General features: G+C 38.8%; 1 protein-coding gene across 1 annotated transcript in view; it reads left to right on the forward strand.

Moving 5' to 3' along the window:
• The first annotated feature begins 188 nt into the window (after positions 1-188).
• Positions 189-19,658, forward strand: part of PTEN (phosphatase and tensin homolog) — a 33,022-nt gene continuing 13,552 nt past the window's right edge. Inside the window, exons 1-5 of the mRNA XM_026851888.1 lie at positions 189-291; positions 3,678-3,722; positions 8,849-8,892; positions 12,248-12,486; positions 17,809-17,950. Of these exons, the coding sequence (XP_026707689.1) occupies positions 230-291; positions 3,678-3,722; positions 8,849-8,892; positions 12,248-12,486; positions 17,809-17,950 (532 nt within the window). The 5' untranslated portion in view covers positions 189-229. The remainder of the gene's footprint in view (positions 292-3,677; positions 3,723-8,848; positions 8,893-12,247; positions 12,487-17,808; positions 17,951-19,658) is intronic.

The raw sequence follows: 19,658 nt of genomic DNA on the forward strand, positions 1-19,658 counted from the left end.
TCCCCCCCCCCCCCAACCTTTTTCTCAGCTTTTTTTGGAAAAGATCCTTTATGACTGTATATATAAAACTGAATTGTTTGCTTGTGGGAGTTGGTCTGAGTTGTTGCACTGACTTTGATACAGTTAAACATTTGATTAATGTCCAGTTAATGCTGTTAAAGAAATTTCACATGCTTTACAAGTGTTTCCATAACTTGCATATTCAGATATTTATCCAAACATAATTGCTATGGGTTTTCCTGCAGAGAGGCTTGAAGGAGTATACCGGAACAACATTGATGATGTAGTAAGGTAAGGCTTTATTTTTCTTTAACTTTTATTCTTGTAAATCTTAAGTATCGTTTTCTGCACTCACTTATCTTCTGCTAAGGATGTGTGTTCTGACTTGTAGAAATGACAAGATTATTGCGTCCTGTAGATGTTGCTATATTAGCTTTCCTGAAAAATGTCTGAAACAACAAAATTTGTATTTTCAAGAATCTTGGGCCAGGCTGCTGTTCTGGGTTGATCTCAAATGCATCTGCTTTTTAGTGTGAAAAAATTACTTCAGTGAATGATGTTGGAGTAAAAGGAGGTTCTTGCTTTTAGAAGGATGTCTGTCTTCTATCTATGCCTCTTCATGGTGTTGAGAGTTTCATCAGATATCTCATGGCATTCCAGAGTATGTTTGCCCATATCCTTTCTTCAGTTGATAAATGAAGTGATTAATTTTGATTTATAGTAGTAAATATAGGTTACTTTAGATAAAGGCTTTTACATCTGGCTGTGTTCAATAATTGTGGATGAGGAGAAAAATCAAGTAAAATTCATTTTTACTGGTGATGCTTTATAGCACATTTAAAAAAAAATCCTGTATGTAGGTTCTCATTTTTAACATCAAATAAAGTTGTCTACTTTTAACTGCTGGATGCAACTGTGGAAGGTGCAGTTAGTGTTGTAGGAACATCCTTGAAATTTGTTTAGTCAACACCTTACCTGGAGAATGTAGTGTGAGAGGTTGCATTAAAAACTAAATACTTGTCAGAAGCTGCCAAATGTTAGTTGTTTTTAGGATCCTTTTAAGTCATGCATGATGCATTTGAGGTCTTAAGTTCAGTAGCTCTCCAAGAGACTTGATGTTTGGGGAATGGGAGATAATGCAGTAAGGGACATGGTTATGCAGTGAAGTTAAGGCAAGAAGGTGGTGCTCACAGGTTTGAGGTGCCACAGAAAGTTTCTCATAATTATTGGCAGCCAGAATTAGTGTTGAATTTCACTGGTAATTATTTGCATCCAGGTTTGTACAGAAATAACTTGAGACAGCTTCTTGGTTCCCACACGGGGAGGAATTGTAACCCTCATCTGAGAATTGGTTGTCTGGAGGCAGCAGCTTCCCTGTGCAGCTGCAGTTAGCTTCAGATGAGTTCAAAGGGGTTTGATTTTTGCATATTTAACCGTCATGACGAAGCTCACTATCCATGAATAGTACTGAAAATGTCAGAGGCTGGGTTTGACCAGGCTTGCAGAAGCGAACTTCTGTCACGTGGTAGTGAGGTCACTTTTCCAGAGCTGGTCCTATCAGTGAGGTTCAGCACAGCAATCTGTAAATACTCTCACAGAATGTGTATGTGTCTGCTAGAATTGTTAACAGAGGTGTGAAGTTGTGTTTTCTAATCATATTATTGCACACAGCTTGCACACAAGAAAAAGCTTTTGCTGTCCTTTTGGGACAGTTACGGGCTGTCCCACAAACTATCTAGCCATCTCTTTACCAGCAGTCAGAGCCACCTTTTCATGAAGCTGATGTGGGTATTGTAATTGCTGTGTGAAATATGTGGCTGCTGATGGTTTCCACTGTTGAAAATCGTAGTATAGGGGCGAAGTCTGGGTTTGGCATAAATGACATGGGAATAATCCAAATAAATAATAATAGGCAGTAGTCTTTGATGGCCCTCTTCCATTCACTACATTGATTTCAGTTGCTTCTGTATGAAGGAAAATGTATTTTACTGGTTAAGTATGTAGATATGTGTACATTAGACTTCTGAAAGGGAATTACTACGTAATTATTACGCTGTCCATAAACACTCTGATCAGAAGGAGTAGCAGTCATCTAAAAGTGTAATCAACCAAATGCAGATACAGAGAGATAAATTAAGTGGCTGTAGGGAGCTGGATGCCAAGGTAGCGTGGTGTTTGCCCCATATTTTTAAGTGAGGATAATGCACAAAATTTGATCATGCAGCATTCTGCATGTTGCAGTCAGCAGGTCCTCATCTGCTCCTGTCATCTTGTTATTGTGGAATTTTTCTCCAAGAGCTTTTTATGCGGAAATTCAACGTGTTTGAGCTCCAGAGCAATTGGTATTGAGCCAGGATATGCCAGTGGGCTGTTTCTGAATAGCTGGCATCCTGACAAATTTGATGCTAGTACTGTATGAGAAGTACAACCTGGACTGCTGGCTGTCTCCCGTGACTGACACTTTTGAGAGGTTTTGGATGGAATTTTGTCCTTAGAAAAATACTTGCATGAAAGCTCACACTTGGCATTATGGATTTTACTGGTGAAAGTGGAGTCAGCTCTCCTTGCTCTCCAGGGTGTTTTAAACGAGTGGGGACATCTGAAAGAAATCGCCATGTCCACCATCTTCCTTAATCTCTCAAAGTCTGCCAACAGGGGCGCCAGTGGGAGTCATGAAATATTTTTGTCAATTAAATTGGAATCTCATACTCAATGCTGCATGAGGAGTGTTCACATCTGTTCTTACTTTAACGCATCAGTTTAACCACAGAGTTCTTCTAGGTTCTTCTGGAATATTATGACTGATAACCAGAGCTTGTTTTTGCTTGAGCTTTCCAGGATTTTAGCAGCTAGTGTTTCTTTCCAATTTGAACAGCATGTTCTGTCATGGCTAATTAAATTCCTTCTGGCTGATGTGCAGATACACACTGTTGATGATGTTAAGTGTAAACATTTGTATGTTATTTCTTCTTGAACATTGCCAGGTGACACATCATATATAATCATGGCAATTTTGATGAATCATGTTTGCAATTTGGCTCTCCAAGGCTTGTATGGGAAGTTTTTGTTACAAAGTGAGCATGAAAATGAAATGAGTGTGAAAAAGTATAGTGGTCTTTCTCCTTCTTTCTGAACCCGGAATATCACTGGGCGCTGTCCTCAGACTTCAGTGGGAAATAATGGCCATTTAAAAAACCTGGTATTAAATGATTCTGGCTGCTCTAACTGGAATTTGAAAGTTATTTTAACTGCATTTTTTTGGATTGAAAATACCACCATGGCAAATTATTTTGCATAGATGATTAAATTGGAAGTGTTTACCGATACCTTGTGTAATCAGTGCTTTCTGCTTTAAAAATAAACCTTTCTCATCTTAATATATTGATATGCAGGTGTGTCTTAGAAATCAGTGCAGATTGATCCATACAACATATATTTTAGTTGCAGGTCAAATCTTGGTCTTCTCAGTTGCCTAAGTAGTCTTATTCATACTGCTGGATTATTTGTGCGAATGAGGTTTGCAACATGCTGCCTCCTTGACTTTGAAGCACTGCAGGGCCAGCTGGGACTTGGAATGCAGAACTGCACGTGCTGAATGGTGCTTTAACAATGCTGCAAACTAAGGTCACCGTTATTGCAATGTATATTAATACATGCCTCTTTTTTTTCTACTTAAGGTTTTTGGATTCAAAGCATAAAAACCATTACAAGATATACAATCTGTAAGTATGCTCTTATAGATGTATTTTCCAAAATAATGAGTTCTAAAAATAGCTTATGAGTGAAAGTGGCTTGTTGCTGTACTGAAGCAGAGCTAGAGATGTTTTGCACATTTCTTAAAACAATTAAGCCTGATTGAGAGCACTGTTACTTCATTTAGTGGAGCTGAGTGAGGTTAAATGAAATGCTGGTGTGTATTCATATTACTTGAACGCTTTTAAATGACTTGGCATCTAGCCCATCTGGAGCTTGTACCATGTGATTAAAAAGTGAAAAGTAATTCACAGCAGGCTTTCTGTTAATGTATTAATGTCTGCAGTGAAGAAATTGCCAAATGAGTATTTTCCTGTGTTCTTTTTTTTTATCAAACTGTATTGGTACCCAGGTTCTGTTTGTTTCCTCAGTCTTCTTCAGTGTCCCTGTTTATTACTTTGAAAAAGCTATTGAAGGAATTGGTAATGTGATGGCTTCTCACTTTTGTTAAGTGTAATGTTTTCCTCTGAAAATTTAGTTATGCAGAAAGCTGTTCTTGTTACAGAAGGGATTTTTTTGTTGTTGTTGTTTCTTGATCATCTTTCTATGTTAGCTTAGGCTAATTTCATTTGTATAAATGATTTGGTGATGTTAGCTGATGTTGAAAGTAGGTCATGGTTTTCCTACCCCTCACCTTTTCCCAGAAATGTATGTTGAAGATTTATTGATTCTCTGAGCTGTTAAGGCTTTAATTTTTTAATGAATATGTTTCTAAATATCTGCAATCAATGGAAAAAAATACTGTAGTATGGAAATCCAGGAAATGCATTACCTGGTAATCTATTGGTCATTAAAAATAAGTGTTCAAATATGCCTCTAGTTGAAGGATCAAACAACTCTGCTTCCTGATGTTGGAAGCGAGGTGATACTAGAAGCTGAGAAATTGTATACTGGTTATTGAAGTTGTCTGTAAAGCCTGAGATAGGATGGGACAGAAAAAGATATGTAAATAAACTACGCTTTCAAATACACTCAGTGGACACCTTTTGTACACTTCGGTAGCAAAATTATTTTCTCCAGCTTAGAAGCTCTCCAGAATGTTAGCCTTTTAATAACGGCTGTCTTGGTGGCACTTACGGGCAGAAAGGACAGTGCTTCCTAGAATAGCTGGTAGCTCCTTCTGTGTATAGGTGCAGGTCTTAAAGAGGTAACTTCCTTTGTAGTCTTCTGGATTTCAGTGTTAGAGATCTGTATCGTCTAAAATCTAACTACTGTGGTTTTATTAGAACCCCCTGAAGTTTTCTGACAGCTTCTGCTTGGTTTGGGGAGCAAAGCAGAACAGGACAAATACAACTTAATTTCTTCCTGCTTCTTGGGGATGAGTTCAGCTCTCAGCTTCTGTGAAGTGTGGCTCTGCTATCACTTACAAGATCAGGGTTTGCTGAGCTGCCTGATACTGATCTTGTTGTTTTGAATTGGCTGGAGAGGTGACAGGTAAAAACAATAGGTTGCTGTGTGTAAACTTCTAGGCTTGTTCAGAAAGTAAGAGTTTAGTAAGACTTCTGTGCATCTTTGCATGTAGCTCCACAGGGAGGTGGTGTTTGAGAAGCTTCCACTTTCCTATATGCTAGCGATCTCATTTTACCTTAGAGAAAAGTGAAAACCAATCCCCCAACCCCACTCAGGAACAACTTCAAAGTTTTTAAGTCAGGAGAGCTGTGATGAGACACATGCTTTTGACATACAGGTTGCTGAGACATGAGTGTTCAACTGTAAAAAGAACTAGTCCAGGTGTGACAAAGGCTTTTGTCTTCCAGTTCTTCATAGAAAATATTTAACTTTACAGTTTTTGGTGCAAGAACCGCCCCATTGATTTTCCTTGTTGCTAACTACGAAACAATCACAAGTGAAACTTCCTAAAATTACTATATTCTCCCTCAGATGAAAATTTTTGCAGAATAAAACATCCTTTTAAAGCACATGGATTTTCTTCTTCCCAAAAACATGAATCACTTGCAAATGAAGATTCAGGTGATTACTGAAAAACTTGGAAAGCATAGGTTTTAAGCTGTGTACCTCTGGCTAGAGAGGCAAGGTTACATCTATGTGGACAAAATGTATACATGTTAAGTACATAAATGCCATTAGGTAAATTGTTGCAGTGTTTGGTCGTGAGATGGGATGAAATTGCAGCCTTCAGGTATTTTGGAGAACAGCCTTTAGATTAAGCTGGTACTTTGTAAATAATCAATTTATTGTCTGTGTTTAAAAAAAAAAAAAGGAGGTGGGAGTTCAAAGGAGTTACGTGATTATGTTCAGAATTATTTCAAACACTGTCATGGGGTTTGAGTTTCCTTAAGGTAGCTGTTATATGAAGTTGATAATGTGTGTATTGGCCAGGTTTATTTAAAAAAATATAGACAGATTTCTGTGTACTGATCCTTAAATGGCATCAATTATGCCTCATCCTTGCATCTTGGCTTTTTTACTTCCCAGTGAATGTTTGAGCAATCAGTTTCATTTTGTTTCTTGTTTGTGTTGGTTTTCTCATGGTCTTCCTTTAACCCTTTGCTATTTCTTCACTATTCTTTAACATGTTCTTCTACTTTCATCTTTTAACTTCACATACTCCCAAATTGTTGCCTCCCCTATTGTAATAATCTCCATCTTCCCCAGTTTATTTCTTTTAACTGTCCTACAGGCAGATTGTTCATTACAGCTCCTTTCTTTAACTATGTGGATTTTTATGTGCATACTTTCTGTATGTATGTGGGGCTGGACTTTGGCATAGACTGCCATCTTTTCAGTAGCTTGTAGTTCTGTAGTCAGTGGGACCATGGTTGTGATCAGAAAGGTGCCTGGCTGGCAACACTTTAGATCTGGGTTGCTTTTAAACTCACTTTAATCATAAGGAGGATTATAAGAACCATGACAACCCACTCCCCACCCCCAAAATACAAAAAAAAGTTCATGTTTCATCTGGAGATCTGACTGCATTACAGGTCTGATAGTGCTTAAAAAAAAAAAAAAAGGCATTTAAAATGTTAAGCAACGGAAGCATCCCCTAGAGTGTGTGTCAGTGGGATCCCTTTTGCAGATACACGTGCTTTGTGTAATGAAATGGGAGTATATTTTGAGCAGTTGTGTCTGGATCTCTGCATTTGTGGTGTTCAGCTCCCATAAGAGGGCATTAACAGTGACATGGCTATGTTCTGTGCTCCATTTCTATCTTTGGTATCAGCAAAGCTATTTTTTTATCCCTTATGGTATTCTACTTGATATTCTCTCAAACTTAAATTCAAAGGCTTTTTTTTTGCCCATGTTGGATTTCTTCTATGTTTTGAAGACTTTCATCTCGTACTACTCCTCTGAACTGGGTTTTTCTTTTAAAGGAAGAAGGAAACTTTCTTGGATAAGATGCTTTGTGTTAACTGCTTTGCTTCCTAGCAGGCTCAACTTCCAAAGTTTAGATTTTTGACTAGCTTGTAACAGGCTCTGCCCAGCATGGCTGATGGCTCCTCCAGGCATGCTGACTCCATCTTGGGTGTACATACTGCGTCTAACCTTTCTTCTCAAAGGCTCGAGTGCAGATAATGTTATTTTGAGTCCCATCTGCCAGCTTAACTTGCTCTGTATCACTTCTGACCCAGAGAAGGTGTCAGCAATGTGATCAGAGCTGTAAAAACTGCCAGACTTTTCTCTAGCAGAGACCAGAGTCGAGAAGGCTCTGGAATTCAGGGAAAGGGAAGCTCTGTGTGCATGTGCAACCCCAGCAGACATGCCTCTGTCCCTGGTCTTTGAGTCTGGTGGACAAAGCTCAGTGCAGCATATGCAAGGCTCTAGTTACGTGCAACAGTCATACAAGTCAGAGCCTAAAAGTTCGTGTGTCTGCAAGTGTTAAGCAAGCTCCATATGGCTCCAAAGGCTGCAGTCATACCTATTAAGGAAAGATAAGTTCATACCAGTCCTGAAACTGGTGTGGGTTTGAACCCTATGAAGAGTACAGGCTATACTCAGAAGATCTAGATGTTTTGTCTACTGAAATGACTCCCAATCATTGTGCTTCAACCTGGAGTCCTGGTGTTTCAAGGCAGGATTGTTCTCATTTTTCTTTCTCATCTGCATGTTCACTTGCATCGTGTAGGGTTTCATCATTTTTGCTGCAGAGAGCAGCTCTGTGGAAAATTATGGAGGGCATCCACTTCTTGCCTTCTTTCCCCTTACCCTCAACATCTGATCTAGCTCACTCCCTTAGAGCATGCTATTTTGGCTGTATTAGAGCCCTACTGATTAAATTGTTTATATCTGGTTACTGATGTTTGTCCCTAGGCCAGTCATCCTGAAAGACTAATGCAGTGTGGTTTGCAGTGCTTACTAGCTTGCTAGAGTGGGTATCTTGGAGTGATGAGATAGACATTGATGCAACTCCAGAGTCTTTAGACCCTCCAGGATCTGTGAGGGGAAAACTGGTTGATGGGCTGCTTTTTTTTTTTTTTTTTTTTTTTTTTTTTTTTTTTTTTTTTTTTTTTAGTCACTTGATTTCAAAAACAAATGCCAAGTTGGAGAGCAGTATCACAGTCTCTGCTTGATACAAGTGATCTCCATTATAATATTCAGGGGTGCTTTCAGTTGCCTGTGGTGATCTTGTGGTACTGTAACTGGAGGAGGAATGTTTGCTTAGGTGGCACTAGCCAAGGGTCCTTGAAGTGTTCTTGTGATCCACGTCACCCCTAGCACCGATGTTGCCATTGAGGCATCTTGACTGCGTTTTGAGTTCAGAGTCAATTGGATGAAGGTCATAGCCATCTACTCTTTGTGGGAGCATAAAGTGGCTGAACTGTTAATACTACAGTGTTTAATAGTGTATTGCATTACTTGCATGAATGTCTCGAGAGTCACGCTGGCTAAAACATATGGACAACAATTAGGGTAAATAATTGTTCTTCAGTAAAATAACTGATATTTTAGTGAGCAACTCTATAGGTCTGCAACAAAACAGTTTTTCTATATTTAACCTCTAGGTATAGTTTTAAATCGTAAAGGTGATGGGTATACGTGATTTTCCCGTATGTTCATTTGTATGTTCCAGGGTGTGACAGATGTTGGGAGTTCCTTAGAGACTTGTCTTGAACTCTTGTCTATTTTTCTTTTTTAGATGTGCTGAAAGACATTATGACACCGCCAAATTTAACTGCAGAGGTATGTTTTTACTGTCTAGAATGTGTTCTCTTTAAACTTCAGTGTTTCTGAATGAAGGTATAAAGGAGGAGCTGATGAATAGTAAAGTAGGAGATTTGGGCACAAGGAATGGTATTGAATTGCTTTGAGTCAGTGGAGAAACTTGCTATATTCTTACTGCTTTCAAAAAAGTATGTTTCTGACAACTAGATGAAGGATCGGAAAAGGCAATCAGAAGTCTACTGTTGCAGAAATTTTTGCAGAATAGGTTATAAAGAAGTGCCTGTTTGATTCATTGTGCAAGCTTATTGTAAAATTTAGATGTGAAGCTTAGAGAAGTCTGGGTTTTATGCAGAAGCATCACTTAGAATAAGAATGGGGAACACATAAGCCACTATCACTATTCATATTAAACAACTTCTTGAAGATCTGAAACAAACCTTCAGTTGCTTTACAAAAAAAAAAAAAAAAAAAATTAATTCCCATGTGATGCCTATGAGATGAGTAGGTTCTTAGACGCTTCGCAGAGCTGTCAGAACCAGCAGGGAAACTTTTTAGGGGCTCGTTTTGATCAGACCCTTGGTGAGTGGAAACTGACGTACTTGTTTTGTCAGCATTAACTCCCCAGGCAATAAATAAATACAGATTTACCTTTATTCTTTATGCAGAGGAACATCTCTGTGCATAGTAGTAGAGCTTGTAGTTCCTCTTCATACAACGCTTTAGAATGGCTGCTGGGTAGGTAAGGAGCACTTGTGTGTACCTAATTGTAGGAGATCAGTACATTTTGGCCTTACTGGCTAATACTACATCATATCAAGGGCTCAGCTGCTTTTTTTTATTATTATTTAAACCATCCTTCTAGTTGTAAAGAGAATGTTTAGGATATGACCAAAATGTAATTGGCTGCTTTAATGTCTGAATATAGAAGGACTGAAATTGTCATGTTGAAGTCATCTTCACTTCTGACTTGCTCTTATGAAGTTGAATGACTGTGTCCTGAAACCTCACTCAATACACACCATCCAGAAAAAAGTATTTTAAGATCTGCTTGAGCAGTACTTTGGGTAAGAGGAGAAAAGGCATAAATGAAAAGGATGTGCTTCTTAATATGTCCAGAACATATGCTTGCTTTAATTTATGCTTTTTGTTACGGGGGTGCTCAGATCCCTTCACTGTCAATCCCAGCCCAAAATGTTGTTTGTGACGGCACCTTTTACAGCTCCTCTGCATAAGACAACACAGTTGTAGGGAGCTGCATGTTGCATTTTTTTTCTTTTCATCCCTGAATCAGTTACCTTAGATAACCAAATTGGTGACTCAGGACTTCCCTTAGCAGAGGAACAATAGTTCTACTATAAAATATTCTGAAGTTAATTAATTTCCAAGGACACTTCTTATTTGTTACACTTGCGTGAAACACCATGGTAGTTCATTATTCAGCTTGGATGTTTCTGCATCAAATTCAAAACCAAACACTGAAAGCTCTTCATCTTCTTTGGATGCCAACTTTCCGTCTAGGGTTTTTGCTGTCTCTGAAGTACTTCCATGCTGGAAATTGCCTTCTGCTTTGCCACAGCCTGCTTTTTAAAATTTATTTGCTCCTTTATGTGCTATGGGATTTTTCTTGCAACCTCTAGGAGGAGCTTGGAGAGAGTAATCAGAACTGTTCTCCATGCTGTATATTCCAGTGTTAGGAACCAAAATCCATGGAGTATCTGCACCCTCTCAAGGACCTGCTCAAGATTGTGCAGCTTAATGTTTCCTAAGGTTGCTTTTGGACTCTTAAAGTGTGGACACCATCACAGGGCACCCATTTCATCTGCTGTTCATTCCATCTTTGAAGAAAATACCGCAAGGTTTGCCTTTGATCCCAAATCATGGAGAGCATCTTCAGAATGTTGTTACTACTTGGGATTTTTCAGACTGTTCAGTCAGGACTACTTTTTCTCTCCTTTTCACAGGAACTTGACTGGATGTAGTTAAGATGGACTCAAAGTCGTACAAATTCACAGCATCTCCTAACAGCTTCTTAGGGGTTTCTAAATAAATTTCTCCATTCACAAATGCTGCAAAAAAGTGACATCTCAAAGTTCACATGAAACGATCATTTGAGGAGTCTTCAGGTCTTCCATGTGGAGGAATTCATTAGTGTTTGTTCATGTTTGTTAACCTTTGCTGCTTCTCTAGCAAAGATTATTCACTTTATCGGGCTTCCCTGTATGGTCTTCTGGGAGATTAAGTGGGAGGTCTGTACTGCAAGTGGATAAACTGGCCTTGCAGATCCCTTCAAAAGTCTTCAGACTTGCACTGCAGTAATTTAGCAGTTCTGTAACTTCATTCCTCACTTCTGCTTTTTAAGGCCTTGGGGATTCATAAAAAGAAGCATTTGCGTGTGTGACAAGAAAGTAGTACTTAGGAAACGAATACAAACACTTGCCAAAAAATGAAATTTATTTCTTTTTACACCAGAAAAGGAAATAGTGCTTCTAGCTGAGAATTTTTAAGTGAACCAGAGTTGTATGATAAGATCCCAAGTCTGTTAATAAGAGAATTGGGGTGCACTTTGTGAAATGCTCTTCTCCTGATGAAACTAGTACAGCCCTATGTAATTCTGCAAGTCAGCATGGCATTGTCTGTCATCTTATCTGACGTGTTAGAGGTTTTCGTGCATGTCTCTGCCTATGGCTTATTCTTTTATCTTGAGTCTTCTTTCATTTCATGCATGCTTGTTTGAAATTCTTTCCATTTCTCTATGGAAAAAAGTGGGGTTTTGTGTATATCCATGTAAGAAAAAGGACAGCTTCATTCAGTGATTTGACTTTAAAACCCATTGCAAGTGCCTTACGTAAGATTTCTCTTTTTCCATTTTTAAAATGGAGATTGCAGGTTTTTGTTTCAAAACTCCTTTTAGCAAATTCTGGGAGTTTGTTCCTAATGTAGACCCAAGTGTGCGCAGAACTCTTCAGCAAAATCCCTATTATGTGCTCAGTGACTGAGGTCTGGCCCTGTTTCTCTCAGCAGGTAGTCTAATTATGGCTGGAGTAATCGCTTTTCACAAGATTATTCTTTGTGCCAATGCACTTTTAAATTCTAGAAAAATTGTGATGTAAGATACGGTCTGTGCCACTCATTTCAGTAGTGGTGTGAAGTAATCTCTACATGCAGCAGGATGCTTGCTAATGTATTACTAGAGAAATGTCTGTAATGCATATAATATGCTGAAATAATATTGGAGTAAAAAAAATTATGTAAGATAAGGGGTTTTTATTTAGAAATTTAATCTTTTCCATGCTTGTCACAAAATTGATCTGTCTAGTTGAGTTTGCTATAATTTCCTTTTGAGATTTTGATAAATTACTGCTTCCCATTGCAGTTGCACAGTACCCTTTTGAAGACCATAACCCACCACAGCTAGAGCTCATCAAACCTTTCTGTGAAGATCTTGACCAATGGCTAAGTGAAGATGACAATCATGTTGCAGCAATCCACTGTAAAGCTGGAAAGGGACGAACTGGTGTAATGATATGTGCATATTTGTTACATCGAGGCAAGTTCTTAAAGGCTCAAGAAGCCCTAGATTTCTATGGGGAAGTAAGGACCAGAGATAAGAAGGTGAGCTATTTTCTCTTTTGTTCTATCTGTATATTTTATGCTTTTTCTGCTTGTGGTGATTTTGAACAGTCAAGACCTTTAAGAAATACTTTCCATCAGTTGTGATACCTGGTTTGATATAGCCTTCACATTATTGGATCAGTGCAGTGGTTCTAAATGGAAAAAAGCTTTCCTAAACAGCAGTAGCAATTAGTCACACTACTGAAACAGTCTAGTTTTTCCATCTCTGTTCAAGAAGATCTGGACAGTTTATTTTAAATAGCCTTTTAAATAGCATTCTGCTGTGTTGCACCAAACAGGCAGTTGATCAGTAAACTTTCTTGTTCAGCATTTTCAACCCAAATAAGAGGATTATTCTAGCTTGTTTTGACTGAATGGATGAGTTCATCTCCTCAGGTTCTCTTAATTTCTGTGTTGGTGTTTGGAGATGCATAGTCACTACACTGCATGTTACAGTTGAATATCCCTACTGGAAAAGTATACTGAAAGAGTCTATTGCTGGATGCTCCTTTTCAACAAAAGGGTAGTTAAGCCCAGACATTGGCTGCCGCAGAGCCTGCTTCATGAGGTGCTGCCATTTCCCTCAGTACAAGTTTCTTGTATTTCTCCTGAGGAGAAATGGGTGGATCTCATTTCAGAGAAATGATGTTCATGGCTACATGAGCTTTCTGTTAAGACCCTTGTCAGTGGTACAGACAGATTTAGCAGTGACTTTATGTTCGACCTTTTTGGCATGGTTATGCCTCGTTAACAGAAGTTTAACCTCATTATTTGAAAACTTCTCCAAATATAATAAGGTGTGACTTGCCGGGTCACTTCAGTAAGCCTCCCTGCTCATCTTCCATCATTTCCTTGTGTATGTTGGTAGAGCAATCCAGGGAGATCATCCCAGCTGGCCAGTTTCAGCCTGCTGAAGTACAGAGCTCCTTGTGTTCCTGTAACATTTTCATGAAGCATCAATTTCACAGTTTGTAGACCTCTAGTAAGCAGAGCTTCATGTTTGAAGGCTCTTGAGAGCAGAAGTGTCACATAAGGAATTTTAGAATTTGGCTGTTAATTCATTGGAAGAAGCAAATAACTTCTTAGTTTGCTCTCTTTACAAGTTGGAACTGTTATTCCATGCACTACTGAGAAGATAGTTGTGGTGCAATACTAGAGTGGAGACAGTGTCGAGGTTTCCCATCAAAGCTTTGGCTTTTGGTAAGAGTGCATGATAGTGAATAGGAATAAGCTGTGTGATGAATAAACAGTGTAGATTACTCCTGCTGATAAAGATTATCTAAAGAGCCAGATAAAATATGAAGATAACAAAATTTCACAAATACATGGTGAAGCATGTTGCACCTCAGTTTCCCTTTTGCAAAAAGAGGGAAGTATATTGGTGTGTTGAGGGTGAGGTCAGGTGTTCATCAGTACCACCCTGGTACTGCTGGCATGTTTGAAGTAATGGAGAACTTAGTAAACAGGAATAGTGAGAGCCTTGTTTAGCTTCAGTGTAAATATTACCTATAACCAGCAACTTTGTTTTGGTTTTGATGTCTCTACTGGAAGAGTTGATTTTCCCCCACCCAGCTCCACTTGAGCATGGTTATCTTTATGTGGACAGTGGGCAGCATGTGATTCACATAATCCTTGAAGTGGTATTTATAAACAGGTACTCCAGTGCAGGTTCTGGGAGCTTTTACTTTCCTTGTGGCCCATATTTTAGTGTTGTGTCAAGTGCTGCTTTCTGGTGTGACACTTCACCACACCTTTATATAGCTGTCTTTCTGAACTCTAAGTGAGGCATCAAAAGATCTGTTCTGCACCTAGGGACAAGAAAATACTTTAGTTGTTGGACCAACATAAGTATGATGAAGGAAAACTGGCTTTAATTAGGTACCAAATTTTATCCATTTAAAGCAAGCACAAGGTATGCACTTTGTATATAGCTGCTTGGAATACTATAGCCGGAATTGCTGTTGCCATTAATGTGCATGGCAAAGCCGTTCTCAAGAGGGTTTAGTCCATGCCAGCAGGAAGTGTGAGTCTGATTGCAAGAGGAAGTATGAGTAATTGGTCAAGAGAACAACCTCGAGTACTTCTGTAGCAAGCTTTACCCAAGTGCCTGATGGGAGAAGAAGCTTCGCAGAGGCCTTTAACATTAAGTGAGAGTTGTAGATGAGGCTGACAGTTGCTAGATAGCCTGTTAATGTACTGTTGTCTTGGGAAAGGTAGTGGGGAAATAGGACACTGCAGAACTCAGTCTAAAAGTCTGTCATTGACCAAAAGCTGTTGTTTTTTTTTCTCTCTAAGTGGCCTCTTTGACTTTTGTAACTCATTATATAGTGGGGGGAACTTTTTCAGAAGGAGAGAAAGATGTAGAAAGTATTGGCTAAATGGTTGTGTCTGTCAGTCACTACCACTGTAGTAGAACTGGACTGATTCCTATTTTCTCTTTGAACCAAGGATTTTTTGAAATTAGATAAAGAACTGTAATTGTCCAGCCTGTTTTCAGAGCTAGAGGAAAAGTAAACCCTAAAAAAGTATTCTAAAAAGCTGCTGCTTCCACTGTTTGAAATGGGTAGTTTATCACCTGTTTTTTCCTTAAGATGGACACTGAAATACTACTCTGACAGCTGGAGAAAGTCTTTATTCCTGCTTCTGCCTTGAAGGGTTTTATGGTGAGGATTAGACTCGGAAGGAAGCATAGTCTACTCAGTGGATAGGTATCATCTGGAAACAGCCATTCAAGTGCTTGAGCTGGGAATGATCCATTCAGGAATGTTCTTTGACCATCATACTGTTATATTTTTAGGAACTGATAGTGGTGTAACTGAACAGGAAATGGGAAGCAATTATTTTGTGCGAGGAAGTCTCAGAATGACTCTGAACAGGGTAGATATCCAATGTCTGGTGTGTCAGAGCTGGTCAGTTGTGATGACTTGTTTGACGTACTCAGGTGACAGCCTCTGCTAAACCTGATGCCATAAGCCTAGTCTGAGGCTGCAGCTTTACGCTCATGGTCGGGCATGCTATTAAAGTGAATGTGGGAATATTACTTCCAAAACCATTTGCTCTTCATAAGAGTGCCTATGCTACATTGAGAAGAGGACTAGGAGCATCACCTGACAGTTTTTGTGATGTCTATACAGCTCAGCAGTGCCCTGTGAAGCTCTGGCATAGGGACTGAAGAAGCTTATCTAATGTCCATTTAAAAAATGATGATGGTGATAGATGGGAAATGTAAGCTCCTCAAGGAGAAAAACTACTTCCCTGTTCTTTATTATTCTCGAGTAAAAGTAAGCAGGGGTTGATTTCATCTCTCAGAATATTAGCTTGTTATGAAAGTGTTTTGCTTTGAAATCAGACCTTTGGAAAATGGAGAACTTTCTGTTCTGCTTCAGTGTGGCTGGTTCTTTGGATCTCAGGGTGAAGGCTGTGTCTCCGGGGAATAAAAAATATCTGCCTGGAGGGATAAAACTGCCCTCTTGGCTGAGAACTGGTTTTGCTTTGAGATCGACTATCACTTTATACAGCTGCGAAGGTGGCTGTGTTCCCTTTGTTTTGGTCCCAGCCCTGGCTGTCCTGATAAGGTGTGCTGGGTTTTCTCTGCAGGGCACATCCTTTACGGCATGAAGAAGCTATGAGCAGAGAAGGATGCATTTCCCTTACCTGTATGGTTTTCTTCTGATTGGCAGCGTTGGCAAATTACTGATGGTTTGTTCTGAGACTGGAATTTTCTCAGTCATGAAGCTCAGATCCCAGGAATGAAACTTTAAAGCTCTCTTAAGAAGTGGGTCTGATAACTACTGAGATGACATCTGAATCAAAAACATGGTCAGTGTAGAAGGCTACTTAAGAAGGTCATTGTACAAGCGCTGTAGGGGAAAATCTTTTCTGTAATTTTGAAACAGCTTAAGTGGTAAGGAGACACCAACATTTTTTTATTAGCAGAAAGCTAATACTTTCATGTGTGCAAAACAGATGATTACTAAATGTAAAGTACTCTGCACACTCTTAGTTTATAGCTGTTGTAAGGTGAAACAGGTATTAGAACTAACAGTTTATAGAAATACTGTGTTCTAGGTTTTGTGACCAAAATGCTCATAGACTTGTATATGAAACCCTTTTGTTTATTTCCAGTTTATTGCAATTTCACATTTAATTTTAATATGAAAGTTTACTTACTGATGTTGTTGGAAGTGTATAGTATGGGTTGTTATAAAGCACATAATGCATTTTCCAGGAAATTAAATTATTTTTCATTTTTACCACTTTTGCTTGAAAATATCATCTATAAGACCTTTAAAACTATTCCCTTACTTAAACTTTAAGTTGATTAAAAATCAGTAATAAAAAAGTTCTTTGGTTATATGTTCTTAAAGCAAGTGTTTACTTCAGAGCTGTAATTCAACTGAGAAGTCCTTCATTTACCATATTGGGTTTGTATTAATGAAACTTTCTGCTTTTGGTTTTTATGAAAACATTTCAGAAAGACATTATGTAATAGAAGGTAGCATTAGTCTTGAGTACAGTGATATTAGCAAACAAAATTAGAATCTTATGAATTAAACTGCTGTTGAAATGTAATTCCTGTATTGGTGCTTAAAAATTAGAGTATGTTCAACGTGCCTCTGGCTTTTAATATATGACACTCTCCACCCTGTAAAAAAAGTAGCCGCATGAAACCATCTTTTACATGACCCTCAGGGTGTCTGAGGTGTTTGTTTTAAAGATATGCAAAAATCTGCGTTCTTTGCCTCATTGCTTGAGATGGATGTTTGGAAACACTTACTGAAGTAACTGGAAAACCAGCGTCCTGCTTGTTCTGTGATGTGGACTGATTGGTAATTAATGGCCTGGTGTTAGATAATGCACACAAACACACACTGCTGGATGAGTACAAGAGATGTGGACTCGTGTCTGGGGAAAAGGGGTATGCATATAAAGGCTGTCTCAGAATGGTTCAGAGAAGGGCTATGTCTTTGCTAGTCCTTAAGGTGCCCAGGATAGTCCACAGTGAAAAAAATCACTGAGGGTCATCACGAGATACTCTATTGAAAACCTGTATGGCTGGGTTTCTGTGCAGTGTAGAAAGCAGTGCAGCACTCCCCTGCTTTCTAGGTACAGCCAGCTTAGGTGCTTCGCTCTGTGTGCTGGTTGCCAGTGTAGCTGCTGCTGAGGTATACTCAGCATAAATCACACTGGTTTATTCCAGGTGCTTCAGCTACCTTTTAATTCATGGTTTATTTGTCTTTGATTCTGAGGTAATGGGCGGGACTCTCTTAGTGATGCTAATAAATGGTCTTGATGGTTTTTGATGTTTTTCCCTCTGTTTAGGGAGTGACAATTCCCAGTCAGAGACGCTACGTGTATTACTATAGCTACCTGTTAAAGAACCATCTGGATTACAGACCAGTGGCACTGCTGTTTCACAAGATGATGTTTGAAACAATTCCCATGTTCAGCAGCGGAACTTGCAGTAAGTACCCAGCACCCCAGTGCATTGGCCTTTGAACTTAAGGTTTGATTATGTGATGGCTAGTGTTATGTTACGTGACATGAAGAGCTTCACATCTTGGAGAAGATCGTTCTTAAACACTTTATGTTCCAAAATCTGAGTAGTATGGTCAATCTGCTAGCATCCTCCCAGCTGTAGTAAGTTGAGATCCATGAAGGTCTCCTATGGTTGTTTCACTACAGTTTTAAACTGAGAAGTATTTAATGGTTTGAAGATAAGTGATGCCAAATATATCTATGTATTTGGATATTTCTTCCTTACTTGTATGAAAAGCCTTATTTTAATTTAGCAATTTTGGGGAAACATTTGCTTAATGGTGTGTGGGCTTCAAATGCTGCAACATCATTCTTCCCATGATGTTTAAAAAAAAAATAAGGTTCAACTGGATAAATATCTAATTAACGCTAGCATAAACTTTTCTTTATATGGAGGCTTATAAAGTATTAATACACCTGTAAGCAATCTGGCTTGCTGATGCACTGTGTTAGTAAGGAACAGCAGATTCCTTGAAACTTTAAAGTATAAATACAGATTCACTTCTGTCCTTCTGTGAACTGCGTTACAGGGCAGTAACTGCGTGTTCATTTTTTGTTAGTGGAAAAAGTCTTTCTAATGTTTTTGCTATGGGGTTTACTGCAAAGTGGAATTAATTCCAGTGCCTCCTGTGGCTTCGATTAAAATTGCACTATTAATATTGTCATAACACCATACCTGAACATGTAATGCACATAAGAAACAATCTAGCAACTTGTCAGGCTAGCTGTATTTAGAAGAGGAGGAGGAAGGGAGGAGCCTCTGCTAAAAAACCTCTGCCTCTAGGGTATAGAGGTATGGAGGTTAGATTTCTTCAAATTACCACTTATTTAATGATTTGGATAAACTGTGCTTTACTTGTGGAATCAAACTACAAGTATGAAATGTTCGTATGAGCATTAACTTGTTTGTCTGTTAACATGCTATTTTCACAGTAGGATGTTGGGATAAAAGCTTTGCTAAGCACCTGAGAAGACAGAGTAACTATCAACTTCAGAATCTTTGTGTACTGCGATATTTATGTTTCTGTGGAGTTTTCAATTATTTTTTCAGAATATGAAACCAATAGTCTGTTTTATTTTTCCAGTTGTGTTATCTACTGTGGTGGTAGTAATTTTGCCAACACAGAGTAACTTTAAATGTGACTTCCTTGTTATCTTTCCTGTTTTAAAGTCACTGAGGGATCAGAGTTGTGCCTCTCAGGCGAATTGAAGGGATGATAGGATTTCATGGCTCTGAGGATTTGAGGGAGATAGGTAGTAGTTTTATAGCTAGGCCATTCAAGAAGACAATGTGGGTATGCTCAGTAGGGGCTTCCACAGTTCAGCAGGGGTGTTTTTCGGGTGGCTGTGCACTTTACAGCAGGGTATGGTTCCGTGTGTATTGTCTAGAGAGCACTCTGCATCTGATGCTAACAGAGAAGTCAGGAACAAATGCAGAAAGATTTCTTTGAATAAGTTTCATTTAATATTGCTGGCTTTCATGCTGGTGTCTGGCAATTTCCAAAGAAAATCTGCTTAGGCTGCACCAAAAAACCCTCATAATTTCAGCTGTTGTGTCTGCAGATTTAGTTTGGGAAGTTATGCCGTGGCTGATAAATCTTTGGTGATGGTGGTTTACAGGACAAACTTATGGT

The sequence above is a fragment of the Athene cunicularia genome (assembly GCF_003259725.1).
Source record: "Athene cunicularia isolate RWA chromosome 6 unlocalized genomic scaffold, athCun1 chr6_part2, whole genome shotgun sequence".
NCBI lineage: Eukaryota > Metazoa > Chordata > Aves > Strigiformes > Strigidae > Athene > Athene cunicularia.